This window comes from Gobius niger, assembly GCF_951799975.1.
Source record: "Gobius niger genome assembly, chromosome: 11".
In the NCBI taxonomy this organism is placed as follows: Eukaryota; Metazoa; Chordata; class Actinopteri; order Gobiiformes; family Gobiidae; genus Gobius; species Gobius niger.
This window is the reverse complement of record NC_136862.1, coordinates 16,283,392-16,308,097: the sequence shown is the minus strand read 5'-3', so window position 1 is coordinate 16,308,097 and position 24,706 is coordinate 16,283,392. Positions and strand designations below refer to the sequence as shown.

Below are 24,706 nucleotides of genomic sequence, written 5' to 3'. Positions count from 1 at the left end.
TTATAAAATTATAAGTGTAAGGCTAAAATGCAATAAGCAATTATGTGTTTTAATTGGGGAGCATTAGTAAATTACCACAATATAAAACAATAAATACTCAAATGAATAAGTAAACATAAAAAATGACGAGCACAATAACTTTGCCTTGTTACATTATTCTGTTTTGAATCAACAAATAAATGACTAAAATCTGGCTCAACACAAAGTGACAGGCGACAAAGCAGCACAACACAGTTGTGGCCTAATTTGTCATCAACATTGAAGTGAGTATGATTTACTTCTGTTGGTTAGCTGTATATTTAGTTAGAAACATAACTGAAAAGAACAACAAATAAACGTTCTAATTAAGACATTGTAGTTTGCAGCTGCGTGTAACATTGAAAGCATTGAGGAACAGACACAAAGGACACGTGCTAATTGAGGAGCTTCAGCTAATTAGCTTTGCCATGAAATAAAAGTACTTCAATTTGGGAACTAAAACTACAAAATAGCATTTTATGACATTGAGCACGTGTTTTTGATTTAAATCATTAACATGACAGTCATTTCAATTGTGTAATGATGATTATGTAAATAAGAGCAGTAGCATCAGCATTTTGTCCAAATGCCTTACCTCCAACTTGTTGTTCAAAACAGATCTGTTAAACAAACTGTGATTTGTTCTTGGGGCTGTGTTGAACTAGTTATGTGAAAACGTGCCAGAACAGAGTAAATCAGTGTTAAGTCCCACTCTCCTCTGTGGTGAATGGCAGCTTTGTTTCTGCTGTCAGGTTCAGTTAAGTCTTGCTCCCATAAACAAACAAGGAGGTGGTGCACAAATGCAAATGAGCTGCCCTCGAGCGGCCCCAAAGAGGATGACCCTTTGAACATTTAACATCCCTAATGTTTTCCCGGCAATGCGTGATACACAAGTTACTTGGACTTTGCTTTTTGTTTTGTGACAGGTACAGCTAAGGCAGCGATGGCAGGTTTGGGGGGCGGCTCTGATGTTGGAGGGGGTCTCACTGACTCATACAGACTGGACAAGCTGAAGAAACATAAACAATTCATCACATAACACTCAATGTATATATACCGTGTTACACTGATAGTTACTTACAGGCTCTTGATTTTCTTTGTAAACGCTTTTAGTGCTCTCATGACTCTCCTTATCCGCACCTGTAACCCCACACATTGTTTTCAATACCAGAAAGACTTTGTTTCATAACGGGCCTAATATTTCCATTAATCACGGTCTATTTTATTGGTCATCTTACCTGCTGCTTTTTATACAGGATAGGAAGAGAGAACAGGATGATTACAACTGTATAAACAGAAACACTTAATTAGACCTATTGTGTTGAAGGGAAGTCAGTGAAAGTGACATGCTGGTCTTCATTGAATATTCTGGTATATACATCTACAGTATTTCAGTTTACCTGTTAGTTGTTAATGTATCAGAAAAAGTGGAACAAGACTCACCAGTGATCACTAGAGTGAGTCCAGTGGTCATGACACCAACATAGGTCAATAAGTACAGTAGCGCTGCAAACTAGACATAAAGAGAAGTCATCTTGAGTTTGTATCATGGATGTTTAACCAGCATTAGCGCTAATGTTTGAGTATTGTGGCGATCTGACACACAGGACATCTTCAGACCTTGATGGAGTCGACGATACTTTCGATGAAGACCAGTCGTTTGATTTCAGTCACAGCAAATGCAACGAGCAGCACCACCTCCTCCACCAGCACCACCGTCTCTTTATCCGTCAGAGTGCCGTCATAGTCCAAGTACGACCTGCACAACAGGTATTTCAGCCTTAAATGTAACTTCAATCATACAGTCACTTCAGAAGGTTTCTATTGTTTACTGATATTTTATTACGTAGCATCATCATATACATTTCTTTGTCTGTTGCAAAAAATGTGGTTGTACTTTACAACACAGTAATAACATGGTAATAGGAAGGAAAGAGCAGGCAACTTGGAAAAACAATAAATAACAATAGAAAATGCATTTTACTGCCCCCTTTCCATGCTACTATTGTATTGTAAAGTGCTGCCAAAAATGATATTTTGATTTAATTAGCCTACATTAAATAATTTGAAAAGATTTTGGAAAAATCCCTGCAGACCAATTCCATTGCTCTGAATCATTGTTGAGCTGTTTTTGATAATTCGTAAAGGTTTAGGTCTGCAGAAAGCCCCAGTTGTTGCCCTTGATACAGAAAGGTAGCCCCTGTATACATAAGCCTGAGTATAAGACAAAAAAAACATTTTGAGCATCACCTACACAATAATAAATGGACGGCTCCGCATGCTGCCTGAGCTCACACTATAGTAGCTTTGTATTTGTGGGATGGACTCACTGGAAAGGGTGCTCCCCGGGGTTCCAGCGCAGCAGCTCCAGCAGTTTGTAGTAGAGGCGCAGGGAGAAGGTGACACACAGAACACCCAGGCAGAGGTGGGACAGGACGGTGATGGCACTCAGCTGAAACATGCTGGCCAGGGCCACCACGAGCCCCGTAAACACTATCCCAGTTTTCCTCACCCTTTTCCAGTAGACCAGATCCAACACTGCCAACACACCAATGAAAATACTTGGAGCATGTTATGTATGTTTGCTGGCCTCTACAGACACAATAAAAAATACATGTATGATTAGTCAGCAGCAATACTGCATGAGTCACAGGACAATATTAGCTGCATTAGAGGTGCTGAGCCCAAAGTAGTAAATATGGATTACTTTCTAATGCTCAACCATCTTACATGTAAAGATGCCAGAATCCTACTGTGAACAGTGTGTAAGCAACTACGTAGACTGTTATTGTGTAACAAGAGATGGGTCGATGTTTGTTAGTCAACAAAAAATTCTATACAAGCCCAAAACATATGAGAAAGACACATTGAAATATCTGAAAATAGCTAAAGCAAATATTCAATCATCGCCAAATCCCATTTAGCTGTCTTGTTTTGTCCATCTGTCGCCAAATGAAAGACATACTGGACGCGGCTTGACTGGCCTGTCTGTATTCACACCTGTGTCAAAATAAATCACTCTCCTCTCTGCACCTGACACTGACCGATCACTTTCCTGCTGGCACTCATTCATATTTATTCAAACATTCATCATGGATTTTCTTACATTTAGAGGCCATTCTGCTGTGTTCCTGCCTGGTCTTCTCTCCTCTCTGCTGGCTTCCAGTGCAGGCTTTTTTTGGCTTTCCCAGCCTGTCAGCAATATAAGGCCTGGCTGGCCTAATTTTATCCTGTATTGGATACCCCCTGTTTGGATTCACACACACACACACACACACACTCCAAGAGGAACCTGAGACTAAAGCCTGAACATGTCCCGCAGCTCTCAGTCTCTCCTGGGTTCTCCGTCAGGGAGCGACCTGCAGCCAGAGCCTGCAACATGTCAGCCACTTTCCATAGCAACCATTTCATATAGATTTATAGTTTTAACAAGAATTTGACTCAACAACACTAGGAGGCAGCGCTGTGCAAGAACATCCCCAAATCTGGTAACTAATGCAGTTTAACCCCATAGTTTGTTAGAGAAATATCTGTCTTATAACAAATACATATCCGAGTATGTCATTGGGAAAAGGAACTGCCTATAACCCCAGTCTCACACTGACTCTCCTGATGAGGCTCTGCTCTCAGCTTTTGACTCCCTCTGATGATTTAAAGTGAGCCCGAGATCCCCAGAGGACTTAATATATTTCTTTACACAGGTGATTCAAAAACCTACACACACATTACAACAGGCAAACATATTTTCAAATGTCAAAAACCTTTATTCAAATCTGTGCCCATGACAAATGCTAATGAAGCTGAAGCCACAAATGGTTCATATCTGCTTAAAGTTTACACACATATATACATATATACATATATACATATATACATATATACATATATATATATATATATATATATACACATGTGTGTGTGTGTATTAATTATATATTATTTTTATTATTATTATTATTATATATCTCATAATGTCTGTTTTGGACCAGTCGGTCCGTCCATGGTTGTCGACAATGCGCATTCCCACCTTAAATTCACAGATCCTGGTTATAGATAAACTGTGCGTCTGGCAGACATCGAGAACACCTACAAAGGCTAAATAAGAAGATACACAGTATATGTTTATGCATGTGTGAGGGTGTAGGGCTTATTTTGACTTTAACATATTTTCTATACTGTCTTTCTGATATATTCAGTCAGTGTAGGGGCTGTGGTTTTTTCTAAATCACCCAAGGATGTAAATCTGATTAAAGTGTTTTTTTCTGTCATCCTTTCAGCTCACTTCAGTACCATGACTGGCAGCAGTTCAGCCTTGGAGAAAGTATGCAGAGAATTACTGCAACAAGCTCAACGGGTAAGCTCCGCTTGGCAAAACAAGATGAAAAAGAAGAAATTCTAAATCATATTCGTAATTATGTAGAACTTACTTTATAAAACTACACATTGTACATAATTCTTTAATGTAATGTATGAACTACTGCAGCTCATCTTGTTTAAGCATTTATCTTTTTTTCATAGGTATTCATTTGTCCCTGATGATAATCAGTCAATGCAAAAACATTTCCGCAAAACACCATACCTTGTTTATTATGCAATATCCCCTACAGCAGAACATTGTACACTATACTGTCCGTTAAGTACCATATTGATTTCTGTGGATGGAACAATGCTGATTTTATTGGGCGTTATATTTTAGGATGTTCAGCCGCAAGATGACTCATAAATCATTTATGTGTATTGGATGTTGCATTGTACTCTTACTTTTGAAAACATGAGTATGAAAATAACACGTTTCGCTGCTTCCACTTGCTACGGCACTTGTTTGTTTGTAAATAGCCATCATTGCTGTAATCCAGAGCAGTCCATAATCCAGCCGATCTAAGGGTGGGATTAACAGGATGGGAGGGGCCAACTGCAGATAGGAGGATGTTGAGGCGGGTGAGCTCAGACAGGGATAAACCAGACCATGATTGGTGCACATAAATAGCAAGCCAATCACAATACAGGCAAGGAAAACAACCAGGCGAAAACAGAGAGCTGGGGAAAGAGGGGAGAGCTATGAAAAAGCGAGGGAGAAGGTGAAATCACAGCAGCAGAGAGACGAGCAAAGAGCAGAAGAGGATGAGAGGGGCAGAGCGCCACTGAAGTCTCCAGAGAGAGACCAAGGGAGAGGGGGATGATCCGCCAACACAGAGCAGCCGCATCCACTCACACAGCCATGCTCTGATCCAGGAGCACGGCTACGCACTTAGGCCCAACACCAGGCCTCACACAGACAACCAGCAAGTCCTGCTTTCATCTGCAACAACATGAGGACAGCCAGGAAGGGCAGTGTGGAAATGCCTGCGTTTGTGCGCCAGTTAGTGAAGGAGACAGAGAAGAGGGTCAGCTCTTTCTTCAAAGGAGGCCGAGCGGGGGCGGCTGAGGGGGAGCATCCAGCAGAAGGAGAGAGGGACGAGGTAATACCCAGCCCGTACCTGGACCGGCCCGTCCTGGACAAGCTAACAGAAGAGGGCTGCACCCGCTGGGGGCTAACCTATTCTCTGGGGAGCATGCAGGGCTGGAGGGCCAACATGGAGGACTTTCACAACTGTGTTCCTCAGCTGGGGGGCGAGCTGGCAGACTGGAGCTTTTTTGCAGTGTTTGATGGCCATGCGGGCAACACAGTGGCACAATACTGCTCTCAGCACCTTTTAGGAAACCTACTGTCCACAGGTAAGTTATGTAACTGAATATGGAGAGAGACTGTGTTATGTAAGTGAATCATTATGTGTCCATGATGTTTGTGCCTGAGGGAATCCAGTTTTCTGTGTCACTTTCAATGTGCTCTGTAATTCTTTAAAAATTGCTTTTTATTTCTTAAAGTTGTTGACTGTGTCCACAGGTGGCGTGGGGCCAGAGGATGACCCTGAAAAAATAAAAGAGTCCATCATTGAAGGTTTTCTGCAAACTGACAAGCACCTTCAGACAGTGGCCCGCAGAGAGGGGTGGGAGAGGGGTGGCACCACTGTGGTGGCCGCTCTCATCTCACCTTTCTACATCTACTTTGCCAACTGTGGCGACTCCAGGGCGATGCTCTGCCGGTCGGGCCAGGTCTGCTTCTCCACCAGTGACCACAAGCCGTACTGTCCCCTGGAGAAGGAACGCATTGAGAGCGCAGGGGGATCCGTGTGCCTCCAAAGAATCAACGGCTCCCTGGCTGTGTCCCGCGCTCTGGGGGACTTTAGCTACAAAGGGGCTGAGAACAGGACCCCGAGTGAGCAGATGGTCTCCCCTGAGCCTGAGGTGTGTGTGCTGGAGCGCTCCCCGGCCGATGAGTTCCTGGTCCTGGCATGTGACGGTGTCTGGGACACCATTAGCAACGAGGAGCTGTGCGCCTTCATCCACAACCGACTTCGAGTCTGCACTGACCTGAGGGACGTCTGCACTCAAGTCATCGACCTCTGTCTCTATAAGGTCAGTTCACTCACATCAACACGCTTCAGCTGGTCCACTGTCACTGACCTGCTCAAGCAACAACAGTTAATAAGACTCAAATATCTCAATTATCTGAGGGGAGTTTTTGTGTGAAATGAGAAGTAGGGTGGTTAATAAGTTGAAACATTTGTTTTGAAGTACAGTTCAAATATAATCTTATTACTACTATTACTAAGTCAACAGATGGAAGACGGGAATCTTTTCTGCTCACAGTGCAACATCCACAATGTTCTTCACTCTAAAAGGCTGGATATTGTACAGCAGGCACAAATACCACCCCAGGCTCTATAACAACTCAACACTGAGACAGGCCACCCAAAATAGACCCGAGTGTGAAAATGGGTGGTATAATTCTCAGTTCATGCGGGGACTCGTTTCTTCCACTTTTACAGTATATGTGTCAGACACAGTGTCCTTGCAGCAGACTCATGTGACAGAAGTGAAAACATGTGCCAGAATAAACAACGGAAAGTAACTTCATGTTCCTCTGGTCGCTCTGGGCTCACCTTATGTAAATGATGTTTATGTTCTGAAGTCAAAACAGCTTTGAGTCACAGCACAGTCCACTGGACGGCCGCAGGTCAGAGTAGGTCCACAGCTGTTTGGCTGTCATGCCCATCATGTCACACAGTTATGTAATGTAAGCTTCAGCATGGATACACACAATGACCTCAAAATGTCAACACATTCCTGCATTTACATTCTTTCTGCTTCACCGAGTCTCTCTATAATGTGCAAACCTTGAGGAAAGGAAAGTGCTATTTTCTACAAGTCCCTCCTGACAAAGGCATTATTTTTCCTACATCTGTAAGGTCAACTGTTTTATCTGTCGGGCTGACGGCACGTTTCGCTCCACAGGGCAGTTTGGACAACATCAGCATCATTGTGTTGTGTTTTCCTGGCGCCCCCCAGCTGTCAGCTGAGGCACTGCACCAGGAGGCTGAGCTGGAGGACCTGCTGGAGTCTAAAGTGGCAGGTGAGTGTGACAAAAACACTGGTCGATGAGCATTATCAAAAGTAACTGAGCTGACATTCTGAAGCTCATTAGTTTCACACAAACAAAAACGCAAGAAAAGCCTGAAACAAATGTTTAATATTTATCGTGTATCATACAAATAAAACTATCCATGCATGAAGACCTGCATAATTGCATCAAGCAGACAAAATGTACCTAGTAGTTGTAGTAGTAGTAGAAGATGGGAATCCAGATAACCTCCTGCTAAGAAACAGAAATAACTGTGATCCTTCATCGAATAGTGACTGACATTCATATTTAATTAGTGCCCAAGCATTAGTTTCTGACACATGGCATGAATTTTGTTTTGACAGAGATATATGAGGAGCTGTGTGCTCGAGGAGAAGAGCCTGATCTACTTTCTGTCCTCACTGTCCTCGCGTCCAGCGTCATCCCAGGTTTACCACCAGGGGGCGGTATTCAGAGCAAGTAAGAGACCACCAACAGCAGACACACTGAAATAATAGTGTACATTTTACCAGATGATTCCTGTTTTGCAGGAGAAACTGCATAATTTCTGCATATTATCAACAAAGAGAAATGCACAATCCAACTGTACCAAATGTAAGTGCGCATGCCTTGATAAGATTCATGTAATTAAAACAGAATACTAATACTTCATTATTTTCCTTTCCAGGGATTGGGAGGCTCCTAAAATGTTTTGAGAAAACCAGAAAGTGACTGTAATTAATTTAGCGTGAATATAAAACCTTTTCTTGTTTATGTGTAATTTGACAGAAGTAGATGTCTGTTTACACATTGTCAGGACAAATACAAAGCAAAAACGGTGAAGGCTCTAATACAGTTTATATTTGTACAAGAACTACATTTTTGTAAAGCTCTCAGAGACACACTCTGCCTCAGTCAACAATGGCCTGTAAATTTAAACTAGCATACTGTGAAATCATATTGCTTTTTTCAGGTACAAGAGGAGTAGCACACAGTGAGTAATATAAAGTCAGAAATATGTTACAGATTCTAATTTAATTTGCTTGTAAATGATGTAGTTTATTAATGGAAAGTGGCCAATAGCTGTGGCAAATAGGAATGTACTAGTATAAAGCTAGATTAAAGGTTTAAGCTGTTAGGGTTAAGGCTTTGCTTTGCACATAAGAGAAACATCTCATTAATTTCCCCAAGTTCTGCATTTAATTAAATGTACTAGAATAATGCTTTGAGATATCTGCCGAATGTTGTGGAAAAATGTGATTAAAAAATGAGATGGATCAAGATATATGAACAAATACATATAAAACGTGATTTTATTTATTTTTGTATTTATTTCAAACATCCATCAGTACAATGTGAGATTTATTTTTTCAATAGAAATGGTTGATACAATATGTCCTGTGCTGCCTTATGCTGTATTTTCTAATAAGAACAAAAACCACTACTGTACTGTGTTGTATTACTGACGACTTTTCTGTGGATAGATGTCATTATTGCTTTTTTCTGAATAAAGTTAACTGTTGATAATTACATTGTATTTTTAAGGTATTTACCGTAATCTGTCAATCTTGAGATGCAAATCTTTCTCATCAAAAGGATTATGAGGGATTTACTTGCATAGGCCTGGGTCTGCTTCACCCAGCTAAGAAGAGCTTGGAAGCTGCTTTTTAGTCCAGGAAAGTGATCCTACTCACTCTGCACAGCTCTTACTGACACGAGGATGTCCTCCAAAGGTCTAGTCTTGATTAGATGTGCTACTTAAAACCCCACATCGTGCTGTTCTCTCAGGAGTACTATGAATTTCAATGATGCTAAAGAGAAATGACTACATTCAGTAAATGAACATGTCTTTGAAAAATGATGAAATTATAGAAATTATTTAGCTATAGCTTTCACATTGATCTAGTGATCAAATTACAGATGGTCACGTGTATTGATGTACTTGCTAAACCAGTCCATCTCAGACTCACAAATGTATGATCAAGGATACACTTAAATCAGTGTCAGTCTTCAAATGCTCCTTCAGGGCTGCTGTTGTCTGATTGCTTTTTTATGAGCCAATCACTTCGAGACATCATGTCTCTTCACATTCACAATGTCGTTGTCTGCTCGTGAAACAAACTACTGAACAGAAAATCTGCAGTTAGATGCATAGCGACTGAATGATATTCTGAAAAAAAAATCACTTAGACCTTTCAACACTGTACCTCTGTACCACATCTGTTCTGAAAGCTCTAAACAAACTGCCAGTTTAAGTTACTATTACATTTTTATAGATGTTGAAGACTAAAAGCATTGCTACCTATCTACAGTTGTCTCCTGCAGGCGATTGTTCATGATGCCCAGAGCGCCCACTCCCTCAGAGAAGCCGTTCTGGTGTTTGTAACTCGGCCTAGGGCCTTGGTGAGCCGTCTCACTCAGCTGCTTCTGAAGCAAAGCCAGAGAGACCTTATTGGGCACCATGAACTCGTTAATAGAGATCATCTCTCCGGACAGACGCCTGCCCACATACACAGCATCATCTGCTGTCTCACTTTCAAAAACCGTCTCCACAGACCTATCCCTGCAGTGGCGTTGCCCAGCACCACGATGTGAAGAAACAGGGTGCACAGTGTTGAACTTAAAACGTTTTCGATTTAGATGTTGTGGCAGCCGAGAGCGAAGCCGAGATTTTTTATAGGCGCATGGGCAGCAGAGCCATCTGCATCCCGTAGTACAGCAAGAGCAGGTCCGCAGTGAACCTGAGCACACCAGTTTTCCAAGAATCCAGTTTAGAGTTTGCTTTATGATAATGGAGATGACATTAAAAAGTGAATAGATGCAACACACTCCCATGAGGATGAACAGGCAGTTTGCCAGTCTGTACGCAGCCTGAGACTCGTACTGCTGCCTCTGACTGCTCACCAGGTCGCCAAAGCCAATGGTGCTGAATGCAACAAAACAGAAGTAGAGAGAGTCAATGTAACTCCAGTTCTCCATAGAGCTGTACAGAGTGGAAGCGCTGCATGCAATCACGACGGAGGCCATTCCCAGGATCAGCATCACATAATATACAGATGGCTTCCAGCCCTCCAGACTGTCATCTTCAGGACGGTCCTCACGACTCGACTCCACCCCAGCACACTTTAGCCGGCGTTCATGGAACCATCGCAGGATGTAGGCCAGCATGGTGATGATCCGCTCCAAGAACAGGTTAAAGAAGAGGATGGTAGCTGCACAGCCAATCAGACCATAAAAGATCAGAAAGATTTTGCCTGCAATGGTCGTTGGTGTGGTCATGCCAAAACCTGAAAAATAAAAATCATATTACTTTATACATTATGTTGCGCTGCATTCAATTCAACAAAACATTAGTCTGCAAATTTGCTAAACAATTAGAAGTTCTTAATGTACTTCAAAGGCCATTTGAATATTCAGAGAATATTAATTTGGACCATATTTATTGAAATAGACTCCCCTCCCACAGCCTAGAGAGAACTGACATTAGTTTGATGTTGTACAAAGCAAAACTGTTCTTATTCTGAAACATAGTCAATTGAAAGAGCGATGACCCACCTATAGTGGAGACTACAGTTCCCACAAAGTAGAAAGCTCCAGGGAAGTCCCAGCGTGGTCTGAGGGTATCTACTCGGATGCCAGCCCCATTGGCCTCTTCGTACTGACGCAGGAGAGTGTGCAGCGCACCCGTGTTCACCTTGTGCCTCTGAGTGAAGTTATCCACCTGTTGCTTCCATCGTCTCCGAGCTCGCAGCTCAAAGGGGTATTCAAGTGCTGAGAAGATAGCAGCTCCGCACAGTAAGTAGAGCAGGATAAGAGTGGCCAGGAGGCAGAACCGTGCATTATCTTCGTTCATAGGAGCCCGGAGACAGCAGCAGCAGCTGCCCCGAGCTTTCCTCTGAGCCATGAGAAAAGCAGTGACACAGAGCACACACAACAACATGCACCACCTCCAGCCAGCTACACACTCAATACATGTGCATCATACATCCTCCTCTGCAGAGAAGCACAAAAACCTGGAGAGGAAATCTGACCTGTGAGAAACAAAGTTAATTTGATTTAAAGTGAAGTAACTAAACTGAAGGTAACATAAAAATGTAATAACTGCTATAGAGATTTTGCAGATAACACGAATCATACCTGTGAAATGTGTCGTCGTACTGGATCTGCTGAACAATGACCAGCAGCAGGAGGCATGGTGCGCGCGTGTGTGTGCGTGTGTGTGCGTGTGTGTGTGTGTTTATTTTGTCCAAAAGATGAGAAGCAGTAATGACATCATCACCCTGGGCCCACCCACCTCTTGTCCTAAGCACACCTTCATCAGATCATCAGAGCTACTTAAAAAGTCATTTTCTCTCATCTTCAAACAGGTTTTTATTTCAGCCACAACCAATAAACACTTCCTTTGATCATAAGTAAAGTTGAATCAATTAGTCCAAAAATATTTACAAACACATTTATTTTTAAGTTTTCGGTATTAAAGAGATTTTTTTTTCAATGTTACTTTTTGACGTCATGCACTGTGTCTTCTTGCTGTCTAGAGAGCTTTTTTGTTTATCCTGCAGACTATGTGGGAGGAATAGTGGCGTATATCATGATTCTTCAGTGCTTGCCCATGCCTTTAATCTCGACTACAGCTATTGTTGAGGGCAGGGGTTTCTGGTGTCCACTGTTGGAGGCTGGGACAGGTGCGGAAGACACACAACACATCTGCTTTACTGTTTTAAGTGCCTCTGATCTCCTTTCTGTGGCTACGGTTTATTTAAAGGACCACACTGTTGCTCACGAATGATGTGTGAGTCCCTTTAAAAAGATTTTGCAGGGTGTAACTTTTTCACTATAGGCAAAGACAGCATGAAAGGGCAGTAGTTTTACCTACTCTATTAAATGTAAAGAAATAAAAAAAACCTTTCTTTCTTTCCTTATCTTCCTTTTTATTTTTGTCATTGTAGAACCATTAATAACAAATAATGAACATTTATGATTTCCAAACAGTATAGCACCATTTAACTTATAGAAGTGGTTCTCAAACCCGGGTACATGTACCACTGGGGCTTCTTTAAGTGATACTCAGGGTCATCTGCAATTACACTTTTTAAATACAGCTTTAATCTATGCTTGAAAATGCATGTGGGGTGGGTGTTTGCCTGGTTTAGACATGGTTTACACCCAGTTTAGACATAATTTAGTCACAATTAGGCTATTTTAGACATTTTTAGACCTGGTTTAGTCCTGATGTGATCTTGATCTAGGTCTGATGGTATTTGGATAAAGATAAAGATAAAATATTTTATGAGGTGGTACTTGAACATGAACATTTAAGAACCACTGTTTTATAGCATTGTAAAGTCGATATGCATTTAAATTACGGTAATATGTGCTTTGATTTGTATACAAAAAAATACTTTAACTATTAGTTAAAATGGCAGTGTAAGCATGTGCTGTTACCATGTGCTCATCACCAAACAAGGGATTAATGTATAGTCAACATGATAAATTTGATATGTTGATATGGTCCTGTTACCAATTTAGTTCAAAGTCCCTTCTCCTCCTAGTTCTGGAGCATATTGGTCAGAACATCAATGAGGTTGTCCAGGCCCCACAGGTATCCATCCTCTCGGTTTCCCTCCACCCAGGGAGATCTGTGGTCCACAGTGAAGTGTGGCGGCAGAGCTGAGGTCTTAGCAAAGTCAATCATCCATACTCCAGTTTTTCCAGAACAGTCGTGTACAAATAGTAGAGAGCTACCAACCACCTGCAAAGAGCCAATGCAAGATAATAAAACAATGCCTCAAATCTGTGTTTTACTGATATATTAATAGAGCTAATAAAATGCCATACTTCTTGCCTTATGTTATTTAAAAACACATGGTGTGACATTACCAACCTCATGTCTTTTGAAGAAGTCCGAGGTCTCCAAGACTTGACGCAACTGTCTTAAGTGTCTTAGGTAACCCCACTGAAGGTAAAATACCACTGTCAGAAACATTTCAAAATAATCTTAAAAATAGTCGCCTGTGGTGACCACACTCACCACAATTTGTGTATTGGATTCCACAAAATCACTGAGTGCTTTTATCACTTGTTCTCTGCTTTTGGTCTTTTTGAAGTTTGTCTGACAATCTTCATTTGGTTTCTGCATGAGAAAAGTCAAAAGGATAAATATAATCATCCCTGTGACACAACTAAATGGAATTTTACAAATACCTTAAATCCTTCAATGCGAAAACCAAGTGTAGTTGTGGAGCTCAGTGTCTCCCTCCACTGCATGTATCTGCTTTTTAAAACTGCCTTTTGGGTCTGCTCCTCCAATGTTGGAGCACCAGGATCCACAGCCACCATCTTCTCAAACATGTCCTGTCGAGGCTGGGGTCGCTCACGGGCAAGCTGCAGCTCCTTTTCAAGATATGTTCTGATAGTACAAGTTTTAGATTTATAGTTTAACACTCTTTAGTACCGTCACAATCAGAGGAATCGACAAAGAAATGTGTTTCCAGTAGCCACTTACCTGCTCCCAATCTTGCAGTCCATAATGTATGGTGAGTTAAAGTTGTTCAGTAAGTTTTCCAACATGTTGTAATCTTGATCATCCTTCTGGACAACACCGTAGTACGCTGGAACAAACGGCCTTAAAGTGTCCTTCATCAGCTTCTGGTAACATTGCTGTTCCCCCTGGCAAAACATTTTCAGCACTGTGCCATGTTCACCAACCTGAAAACTCCCTGTGGAAAAAGTGAGGAATTGTCAAGGTGTCTCAAATGTAGGAAGTATGAATGTTTTTTTTTCTTTCTTTTTTTTCAAGAAAATTTACAAACCTTCATGTCCAACCACTTGCTGCCACTGCTGAGGCGTTTTGGGGGTCATGGAGAGGACAGATGATGTCTCGTGACTCGTTTTTCATGTGCCGTTCTGAAAGCAAGATCATCACAGTGAGACGCACAAGCTCCCGAGTCCCGAGTCCTCTGCTCAGTGTCTGCTCAGACTTCAGACTCTACTGTCTCTATGGGAACAACCCAAACTAACCGAGGAGAAGGAGCTGAGCAATGACAAACTAGACCCATGTGTCTGTAAATGAATTATGAATTTACAGAAGAGGCCTCTGTCCAACAGTAAAACAGAAAAAAATACTAAGAATACAACATTTCAATATTATTTGGCACCACCTCATATTAAGGGTTGCTCAATAAGAATGAATAAGGTATTATAAAGCATTATTAATGACAGGCCATGAATAATATCCTTAAACATAGCTTACCCTAATCCTAGCCGTAACCCTAAACCGATTACTAATGTTTATTATTAATAACCTTATGAATAAAGAAGCTCTCCCTAATCTTTGAACTCACACATTTCCTCGAGTTGGCTTTACCCAAAAAACAACAGGAGCGATGAAAAAGTGACCAAAATGTATGATGAAAACGCAACCGAAAAACCACAAAAGAGCAACAGAAAAGTGATGAGAAAGTGACAAAAAAAAAACACAATGAAAATGCAACAAAAAAGCTACAAAGGAGCAACAGAAAAGTGACAAACATGTGACGAAAACACAACAAAAAAGCAATGGGGAAAAAGTTCAAAAGACAACATGGCAACAATGAGAAAAAAGATCAATTTAGATTAGTTTTGTAGGTCTTAGCTTTCAAGTGAAATGTTACTCTGGCCTATGCGCGTGACCTTTTAGATTTGGGTAAAGCTGAACTCGAGAAAATGCACTTGGTTAAGGCGGGGGTTAAGAGGTTAATATAACAGGACTGTGATGTCATAGCGCTAAGAATCATGGGATTAGCAGCTATAATAAACTAATGGAGATTTTAAAAGGTAAAATACTGGAGTTATTGTTCACATCAAAACATTTGAACACAACAGCTTTTTTAGATAAATTTACCAGTAGTGACTCAACAGCTAATGGAGTTGTTCCACGCCTTTTTTTCTGCACTTTTCATACTTTTTTTTTTTAGCTAATGTTAGTCTATGGAAGATGTATGCCACAAATATGGCGGATCTCCATGGCAACGGTGGATTTCCCCAAACTATAATGGATTTCCCCAAACTATAATATATATATATATATATAGTGGGGGAAAAAAGTATTTGGCCAAAATCCAATAGAATGTCTATGTGAAACTGAGCAAATACTTTTTTCCCCCACTATAGTACGACGACACACTATATATATATATATATATATATATAACAGGCATATATATATATATATATATATATATATATATATGCCTGTTAACTTAACATAACCATGCTGTAGGTCAAAAATCACTTACAACATAAAATAAATTACACTAAACAAACAAGTACGTTGACTATTTGGGGGGAGGGGGGCGGTAGTGCGACCCATTGCCTCTGGAGGGCAGCGACACCCCCGAAAGACAGCGCGCTCACGCCTAATGTCCAACAAGGAAGAGGATACAGATCCCGCTAAAGACGAAGAAGACTTTGAGGGTTCGCGGTTGATGGACCGCTCCCACAGCCCGGACTCACAGCCACCGATGCCCGTGAATTGAGGTGGTTAACACTGGGTGGATGACCGAGATCCGCGCTGCCTGTTCACTTTGATTACGCACAGCCATGGTTTCACACAGGAACTAGCCCCTCAAAGAACCAACAACAGCCTAAGGTAAAACATCTATATGTTTTGGAGTGATTGTTCTCTCACCCCGCTGGTTATTGAAAAGTAGCACATCTAAAGTGATAGTAAAGTTGGCAAATTAATCACTATTCCTACTGTCAACAAAGCAGCTGTGAGCCGCCGATGCTAACGATGCTACCAGGGCACAGAGGTTATTATCTGCGTTATCATATGACCCAGAAATTAAAGTCCTCTGCTTTCAATATTACATGAATACAACGTGACAATGAATGCTTCACCCGATTTTTAGCTGGTCAATATGTCAGTGTTAGCACCGAAAATAAACAATTTCTCCCGCCGTGAGCGGCAGTATCGTTGTAGACAGACAGTGAAAGCGGAGGTTTATCTGTGGAGAAAGTAAAAAGCTAAAACGCGTCCGTTAATATTGAGCGATTAAACGGTCAGAGCTCGTGACTTACTTCAAAAAACATAAATGCAAAAAGTCCCGTTGAGTCCTCGACATTTGATACCACACACAGAGCAGAACTTTTCAGTAAAATGACTATGACACCTTTGGAAGTACGCTCTGGAGACTCGCTTCTGCCCCTGTCGGTGTGTTTATGTTAAGACAGACTAATGATGGATGGATAAAGAAAACATTGGAAAGGAATTGATTGGCATTACCTTCTACTCACTACAGTTAGATTTGTATTATATTGACTGTCTTTTGTTTGCTGTAACCCCTGTTTTACCCACGCACATTTTCTCCAGTTCAGCTTTACCCAAATCTTAAAGCTTCATGACTAGATGTTTACAGCCTATTGGCCAGTTCAATGCCTCATTTGAAAGCTAAGACCGGCAAAACTGATACTAACTTTTTTGTTGCGTTGTCACCGTGTTTTTGTCACATTTTTGTTATGTTATCATTTATCTTATGTAATATTTTCTGTTGTTTTTTTGTTTGTCTTTTTGATGATTTCTTCATCGCTTTTTTCCTTGATTTTTTTTTTTTTTTTTTTAATTCGTTTTTTTCTTGTTTTTGTCACTTTTTAGTCGTGCTTTTCTGGCTTTTTTCTGGCTATATTTTTTTGTTTTTCCATCACTTTTCAATCATGTTTTTGTCCCTTGTATATTGTGTTTTTGTCGCATTTTCATCCTCGGTTTTTGTTGCTATTTTGATGCTTTGTTCAAGAAGTTCTTTTAGGCAAGGCAACTTTATTTATACCGCGCATTTCGTACACAAGGCAACTCAATGCGCCTTTTTTACAAGAGACAATGTGCTTGGTTCAGGCGGGGGTTAAGAGGTTAAATAAATGAATAATCACTCTCATTTATTCATTTATTTACTTTAGGTATTTCAAAAATCCTAATCCAATGTTTCACAAGTGATGTGGCTCTGGGACTGGGACGCACCTTCAACCTCAACAAGCTGCTACCCGTGCAAAAAAAATAAATGTCAGATTATAAAACAATTTGCTGTTTGGCTTTGTTTTAGTGCATTTAATAATCGATCATAGGGCCAAGGCTGACTATAGTATTTACCAATTCAGGCAAAGGCATGCCCATTAGTTGAGACTCACTGCTCTACTCCACCCTTTGTAATATATTTTCTCTATCTCACATACAGAGCGATGGAGGAGGGAGCAGAACTGATGGAGGACATCGTTTTTAGAGGCGTGGAGTTTGGGGTGAAGATGGAAGTGGACAACGGTTTGTTAATTGTCGAAATTTCGGATTCAACAACAGCGGATCAGTGGAGGGGTGAATTTGATCCAGCGTGTGAGTATTTTACAATGGATTCAACGGATCATGAAAGACCTCAGCCTCACAAGCCTCAAATTTGTTTCCAGATATTGAGGACCTCACCCGAAAAACCGGCAACTTCAAGCAATTCCCGATATTTTGTAGCATGTTGGAATCTGCTGTGAAAAAGGTGGGTCTACACACACAACTCATAAGCATGAACAGATATTGCTAATGGTGCCATTTAGAGAGGTTGAAAATGTATATGTGAACAATTGACTGACCATTCGTTGATGCGTTTAGTGAAGCAGAGAATTTTCACTGAAGCAGAAAAATGTAGCTAACGTGAGCTGTCTTAGTTTATCCAGTTGATCGAGGGTGAAACTAAATAGTGAGAGGTGAAACTGGTCGCGGATTTGGATCTTGTATCTTCCTTGTATTGGTGTTTATAACATGACTTGCAATACTCATCTTATCGTGCTATCTTGGCCGCTACTTCTAAATAAATTACAGTACATTTTTAAAGAAAGTCATGGCTCTAGCTCGGCCTAGGACTAATTTTATGAAGAAGTCTGACCTGTTTAGATCCACCCAACTCTGGAATGATCTACCTAAAGAGCTGCGGGATTTGTCTAGTTTGAGTTTATATTAAAAAAAACACTGAAGTCATGGTAGCAGTGGTTGTGTTGTATTTGTAAAAATTGTAATTTTAATATGTAATGGCAGTGCATTTTTATTCCTTATTTCTGTAATTATTGTCTTATTTTAACATTTTAATGGGACCACAGGAAGATTAGCGACCACTATGGTGGAAGCTAATGGAGTTTTCAATAATAAACAAACAAACAAACAAGCTCAGTAAGTTGACTTCTGCCTGAATCGAGCTTGTTTTGTCCAGTTCGGCATTACCCAAATATAAAAGCTTCTTGAGCGTAAAAATAGCAACGAAAACGAGGATGAAAACGTAGCAAAGAAGTGACAAAAAAAGCCACAAAAGAGCGAGTGAAAAACTTCGTAAAAGGGACAATAATACAATAAAAAGTAAAAAAAAACCACAATAAACAGTAAAAAGAAAAAACACGACTCAAAAGTGATGATAAAGCAAAAAAAGAGCAACAAAAATGTGCAGAAAAAGCAACAATAACATAATAAAAAAACACAAGAAAAAAGGGACAAAAACGCTTAAAAAATGTGACAAAAAAGGAAAAGAAATCATGACCGAAATTCGACAAAAAAGCATAAATAAACAATGAAAAAAAGCAATGAAAAAGCAACAAACACATGACATGATTGTGGGTCTCAGCTTTCAAATCCGACGTTGCACTGGCCGATAGGCTGTAAGCTCCAGTTCAGAAGCTTTTAGATTTGGGTGAAGCCGAACTGGAGAAAATGCGCTCGGTTAAGGCGGGGGTTAAGATGTTTCGTTGTTCTGTGAAGTGTAGATTCTGCCTCTTGTGCTGCTTTTTAATTTCATATTACTTTAACAGTCAAGTGATTCAGTCACGCTGGACCTGCTGACCTACGCCGACCTGGAGCTGCTGCGCAACAGAAAGGCGGGAGTGGTGAGCCGCCCGCGTTCCAACCAGCAGTCCTCTGCCCTCACCGCCAAGCGATACCTCATCCTCATTTACACTGTGGAGTTTGACAGGTCGGTGATGTATTCAGTGGCGGATTGTTCCCGGCTTATATCCCACAATAACCAAATGGAGCAATGAAACAAATGAACGAAAGGCAGCGATTTGAGTATCATAATCAGCAGTTTTGTTTGGTTGTCCAGGATCCACTACCCCTTGCCCCTGCCCTATGTAGGAAAACCTGACCCTGCCATGCTACAAAAAGAGATCAGAGCTCTGCGGGCTGAACTCGAAGCGGTCACTTCTCAGGGAGTGAACAAATCAGACAAAGTGGAAATACAGCGGCTGCGAGAGGAGTATGTTTTTAGGCCTGTACAAGACGATCAATGCCGTTTGTCAATGAGCACGGATTCACTGTAGTGATTCTTTGCAGGTTGTTGCTCTTGAGGGAAGAGAAAGATGCCATGGCTAAAGTTTTGGAACGACTTCAGATTGGAGGAAGCGCAGTGACCCCCGGGAGAGAGGACTGGAGGGTTAGAGAAGTGGTCCGGACACTCGAGGAGCAACTGGTTAAAGAAAGAGCCAAAAGTCAGCGCTCTGCAAGTAAAAGGAGTCAGGAGCAGAGCCTTCTAATGGAGCAGGTATCCACAATAACTATCTAAGGATTCTAATATACAAGTGTGACAATGATGCAGAGTGCAGACCCATATGCAACAAACTGAATGCACTGTGACTTGCCACTTTGGGCAATGTCAACTGTATTTTATATATAAATAAAGTCTGAACTAGAATCAGGGTTGCCAGATTCTAAAAACCAATATATCGTACCAAGCTTCCAAAACTATCGTATTTCAACACAAACTATTGTACACTATAAATAATGTCAATAGCGCTGTAGCACCTGCGCAAAATATGGCTCATATTATCACCACCCCTAACTACAACACAGGCGCACGCATTGTCCCATTTATTACATTACGTACACACATGACATGACATCATAGGCTTCACTTAAGAGATGAACTCCACCTCCTCGTCGGAGTCTTTCCCTTCTGCAGGCATTTCTGATGTGGACGCTCTTGTTCAAGTTTGCTAAAGTTATTGAGCGCAACAACATAGCTTTGGTGGGTTTGAAATCCGGACATCCCTCTCCATTCTTTACACACTGATGGTTGGATAAGCTTGTTAAGGGTTGCAGTAATCAGTCGATTGGTTTTATCAGATTTACTTTGGAGAACACACACTCACATGGGGAAAAATAATTAGCTAAGCTGTAATAAAGAAGCAAATTACCAACTCGCGAGAGGTGAGGCGGGGTTACGTCTTGCTGACCAATCAAATGCCATGGCTATAGCCAAGGCAGGAGGATAATGTGAAACTGTGAAACTGATCCAGGGACAGTTTCTCCTTCTGGCAGCAGATATTACACCTATGTGAATATGGAGGCTAAGTCTGACTCCAGATCAGAGCGAAAGCAAAGCGCTGCTGAGAGGGGACAGTGCATTTAACCAGACTTTATCTGGCGCTGTGAAATTATCGTACATTTAGGGCTTTTTTAAATTATTAATCGTACATCGTACAGGGGTCAAAATTATCTATTATTAATAGTTATTGTACGTCTGGCAACCCTGATTAGAATAGATTTGGTTGTAAGCTTTTTTTGAACAATTTGACCTGATTTTACATTCTATTTCTACAGATTAAGACACTAAAACTCTGATGGGCTTTTCTCAGGATATCATTTTTTTCCCTATTTATTAAAAAAAGAAAAGTGGGGTGTGCTTGCCACCTCATATTTGTCAGAGGCCATTCAGTGAAGGTCTTATTGACTGCGTTTGGTCATAATGTTTTTCCTGATCAGTTTGTTTTGGTTCAATCCTATGTAGTTGGAGGATCTGCGCGCGTCAGAGTGTGCACTCAGAGCTCGTGTCAAGAATCTCACCAATGAACTGGCGCTGCTGCGGAGAGGGTTAGACAATCTAAGCATGTACTATATCCCTCCTTTCTTTCTCTTACTAATACACTTATTTCTACTAACCATTTTCAGTCCACTTGTCTATTTCTGACCACTCTTAACTTTGCTTTTCTGCAGAAGAGTGACGCCTATTTCCACTCACATCAGCACTCGGCTCGAAGGAGAAATATATCGATCGTTGTCCCGCGAGAGGAGGTCTGGATACGGGATGGTCCGGGCGCGGTCAGGGTCCAGGGAGCGGATGGAGGACAGGGTTCAGAGGTCTGAGGAGCGAGGGAGACGATCAGATTCATCAGGACCTAGAGGCCGGATACCAAGGCCCTCTCCGTCACCCACTGGTACTTAGTCGAGGCTTATGTTGTACCGAGTCAAATAGTAATGCTTGTTCTAACGTCCTGTTTATATTGTCTGAATTCTGCAAAGAAATACTGCATTTTGCTATAAAAAACACGAAAGAAATGGCCTAACCGTGAATATTTAAAAAAAGATCTCCATTGTGTAATTGGATGTACAATGTCCCCCTCTCCCTTTGTCTTTTCTGTCAGTATTTACTCTCACGGACAATTAATGAATAATAAACCATAGCATGTTAGGACACCTGCAGTGCTGCTTACGGCCTCTCGGGGCATGAGTTACTTAGTTCTGCTTAAAAGGTGCATTATGTAACTTATGCGGGAAAAAAAGATTATAGTTATATGTATTTCACCTTGTAGTGACCCAGTGTCTGTGAGAATGCTCGGGGATCAATTGTCTAGTATGTTTTCATGTGAGAGCGTCCGTCAGCAGTGAAAACCTACCAAACAATCGATCCTGGAGCGTCTTAGAGACCACTCTGATCGAAAGTTAAGGCGTCATGCTCACCACTCAGTCGCTGGATCACTACAAGGTCAAAGTTGCATAGTGCACCTTTAAAAATAAATGCACAGCAAATGTGTCTGCTTTTATAATATACTGAACGACAAAACACATTTCACTCCACAACTAGGAAAAAAAGTGCATATGACAGGTTATTTAAGGCAATTATTTTTTAGGATTTTACAAAAAGAGTTCCCTAGTTGCCCCTGGTTTGGCCTTTTGTGATGTTTTTGTTTTACTTCCTTATTGAAAATGGGCACAAGTTATTAAGAGGTAAACTGTCCCTAAACTGATTTTTTTTCAAAATTTAAAACTATGATGAAATGCATATGACAAGTTGTTATGCTTCCCCAGTGTTATGTATTTAAGTTCTTTAGTACTTATTTCTGTCACACTATTTTTGATGCTTTTTTTTGTCAGAACGTCAACAATCTAAATGTAAACTCTTGCAGGTTCCCGCTTTGATCCAACTGCTTACATCCAGGACAAACAGCGCAGGCAAAAAGAAACAGAAATTAAAAAGTTGGACTTTTTTATAATTAGGACAATATTCTGTCTTGTATGATTCCAAGATTTTAATTAGTGCGTTTCTTGTCAGACAAAGAAAAGTGCGGAGGGACCTGTTGACCTCGCCTGTGTTCCAGGAGAGGGGTCGGTCGCGCTCCCGAGAGCCCCCCCTGCCCATGGTGCGGTCAGGCAGCCGAGGGAGGAGCTTGTCTGTTGAGAGGAGGCTCAGCAGAAACTCCTCTGAAAGTTCATTAGTGGACATAGACGAGATGACTAAAGCGCTTCTAAGGTAAACACTCAAAGTGCAATGTCTTTGGTTTGTGCACTTCAAAGCTCAACTTGCTTATTTTTCCTCCAGAGGAAGAAAACAGATGTACAATGGACCTAGTGTGGTGAGTTTTTCTTTTGGCTTTCAACATAAGATCTTTTATCTTTTAGCTCTGTCTTTGAGGCTGCTTCATGTTTGAGTTGGACAATATTTTACTGCGGCTTCAGACAAAAATCCAATCCCTCTAAATTTTGCCATATGATTATGCATTATGTATGTAATCTATTGGATACAATTTGACCGTGAGACCCACAATAATAAAGTAACAATTAAACATGTAATAAGCATACAGTATAGAAAAAGTAGCATTTCCATTACATTAGACCCATTACATTGCTCTCAGTTCTAGTTGTGCTGTTCTTGAATATTCATATACGTTTCACTTCACTTCCATTCATTGCCAGTGATTCAGAAAAGTACAGCCTCTTAATGAGCCTTTTTTAAAGGGTAAAAGTAGCTATCAGACTTCAACATCAGTGGTGAGTAGTCCTCACTTACACATATACTGTACCTAAGTACATGTACGAGAGTAATCTTTTGAACTAAATTGGAGTAGTTTTATCATATCTTTTATTACTCTTGAGTAAAACATGAGGTTATTCTTTCCACGGTGAGCAAATCCATAAGTGACAAAAGCAGGTGATTTCAACATTGCACATTATTTCAAGAGTTACGTCTTTTATCTAATTGTTATGGTGTTACTGGTATTCTATGGAAATATCAGGATTCTCTTTTTTTTGTGTCTGTTTTGTCCCATTACCTTACACCATCAATCCTTGCAGAAGATTTATCTAATAAATTTCAACTTTTTGACTTGACAGGGTCTTAAGGCAAATGCTGAATATTGCCTGAAACGTTGCAATTTATTAAATAAATGTTCTGCGAGGATTGATGGTGTGCGGAACTTCCTTTCTGCAACTTTTTGGCCATCTGCATTTGATGTGTGAAGGCTTCTATCTTTTTCTACAGTCCCGTTACCTTAACACTAAAATATTAAGACGCTCAATCACTTAGTGTTCAAGTTGCATTTCCACAAAGTGTGTATTTTATTTTCATTAAGAGTTTTTTGTAATTTCGGTCACTACTTTCTACTTGATCAAAAATAGTAACGTGACTTGTACTTGAGTATATATTTTACCTCCCACCTTTGTTCTACAGAGCAATAAAGCGATACATCGAGGGGCAGGGATAACCTCTGTCTACTTTTCTTATAGTTCTGTGAGTGGTCGTCTTCACTGATTACAATGTTGTTTTTATTTTGCAGTCTAGAGGAGGCCTTTTGACCAGGAAGCCAATATGTAGTACACCGACACAAAGATTACGAGACAAAGGTAACCCCTAAAACGGCTTCAATAATTAAACTTAATGTACAGTATTCATTCTTCTGTTTTCGCTGACAGAGAGCTCGTTGGACACTGGCACAGAGTTGTCGGAGATTGATGCCAGGCTACAGGCCCTGCAGGAGTACATGAGGGACCTGGACACAGGACGCTAAATGGAAGGAACTTTTCTTTGTGCTCAAATGAAGGAAGATCTGCTGATGGTTCAACTTAACTATGAGCTCAGGCGTCTATGAAATCAATCCAACAGCCTCAGTGAAGCCAATGCACTGGACATTTGGACTGTTTTTAAATGTTGTGCTAATGTTTTGTCTATTTAATAAGATGAGTGTCTGAAATGGAAC

At 40.8% G+C, this 24,706-nt stretch overlaps 5 protein-coding genes across 5 annotated transcripts; 2 read left to right on the top strand and 3 right to left on the bottom strand.

The window, feature by feature from the left end:
- Positions 1-166: 166 nt before the first annotated feature.
- Positions 167-3,399, bottom strand: rtn2b (reticulon 2b; the record flags this gene model as incomplete). Its single annotated transcript, XM_079566776.1, has 7 exons — positions 167-1,027; positions 1,100-1,158; positions 1,257-1,303; positions 1,462-1,531; positions 1,639-1,777; positions 2,349-2,556; positions 3,297-3,399. 7 exons carry the CDS (start codon positions 3,397-3,399, stop codon positions 913-915), a joined length of 741 nt encoding a protein of 246 aa, XP_079422902.1. The 3' UTR covers positions 167-912.
- A 1,590-nt stretch (positions 3,400-4,989) lies between these two features.
- Positions 4,990-8,929, top strand: ppm1nb (protein phosphatase, Mg2+/Mn2+ dependent, 1Nb (putative)). The gene is made up of 6 exons (XM_079566592.1): positions 4,990-5,733; positions 5,903-6,474; positions 7,354-7,471; positions 7,825-7,939; positions 8,011-8,074; positions 8,148-8,929. Exons 1-6 carry the CDS (start codon positions 5,328-5,330, stop codon positions 8,163-8,165), a joined length of 1,293 nt encoding a protein of 430 aa, XP_079422718.1. The 5' UTR covers positions 4,990-5,327; the 3' UTR covers positions 8,166-8,929.
- Positions 8,930-9,757: 828 nt separating this feature from the next.
- kcnk12l (potassium channel, subfamily K, member 12 like) lies at positions 9,758-11,368 on the bottom strand (the record flags this gene model as incomplete). Its single annotated transcript, XM_079566058.1, has 2 exons — positions 11,015-11,368; positions 9,758-10,746 (listed from the first exon to the last, which is right to left on the bottom strand). The coding sequence occupies exons 1-2, from the start codon at positions 11,361-11,363 to the stop codon at positions 9,758-9,760; spliced, it is 1,338 nt and encodes a 445-aa protein (XP_079422184.1). The 5' UTR covers positions 11,364-11,368.
- A 1,349-nt stretch (positions 11,369-12,717) lies between these two features.
- itpkca (inositol-trisphosphate 3-kinase Ca) lies at positions 12,718-16,657 on the bottom strand. The gene is made up of 7 exons (XM_079565802.1): positions 16,520-16,657; positions 14,272-14,365; positions 13,965-14,178; positions 13,664-13,868; positions 13,491-13,592; positions 13,344-13,415; positions 12,718-13,211 (listed from the first exon to the last, which is right to left on the bottom strand). The coding sequence occupies exons 2-7, from the start codon at positions 14,318-14,320 to the stop codon at positions 13,008-13,010; spliced, it is 846 nt and encodes a 281-aa protein (XP_079421928.1). The 5' UTR covers positions 14,321-14,365; positions 16,520-16,657; the 3' UTR covers positions 12,718-13,007.
- Positions 16,658-17,671: 1,014 nt separating this feature from the next.
- On the top strand, positions 17,672-24,560 carry ccdc61 (coiled-coil domain containing 61; the record flags this gene model as incomplete). Its single annotated transcript, XM_079565803.1, has 12 exons — positions 17,672-17,819; positions 17,891-17,973; positions 19,271-19,431; positions 19,561-19,713; positions 19,791-19,998; positions 21,244-21,326; positions 21,450-21,670; positions 22,640-22,709; positions 22,786-22,983; positions 23,053-23,086; positions 24,287-24,353; positions 24,423-24,560. 12 exons carry the CDS (start codon positions 17,672-17,674, stop codon positions 24,515-24,517), a joined length of 1,521 nt encoding a protein of 506 aa, XP_079421929.1. The 3' UTR covers positions 24,518-24,560.
- Positions 24,561-24,706: the final 146 nt, after the last annotated feature.

Bases quoted from the DNA above. Each gene is read 5' to 3' on its own strand.
- ppm1nb (XM_079566592.1), top strand. From the start codon at position 5,328: ATGAGGACAGCCAGGAAGGGCAGTGTGGAAATGCCTGCGTTTGTGCGC. The intron at 6,475-7,353 runs GTCAGTTCACTC...TTCGCTCCACAG, and splicing joins TCGACCTCTGTCTCTATAAG to GGCAGTTTGGACAACATCAG. The intron at 7,940-8,010 runs GTAAGAGACCAC...CCTGTTTTGCAG, and splicing joins GGGGGCGGTATTCAGAGCAA to GAGAAACTGCATAATTTCTG.
- itpkca (XM_079565802.1), bottom strand. From the start codon at position 14,320: ATGACCCCCAAAACGCCTCAGCAGTGGCAGCAAGTGGTTGGACATGAA. The intron at 14,179-14,271 runs GTTTGTAAATTT...CTTTTTCCACAG, and splicing joins GCAAGTGGTTGGACATGAAG to GGAGTTTTCAGGTTGGTGAA. The intron at 13,869-13,964 runs GTAAGTGGCTAC...TTGTACTATCAG, and splicing joins GACTGCAAGATTGGGAGCAG to AACATATCTTGAAAAGGAGC.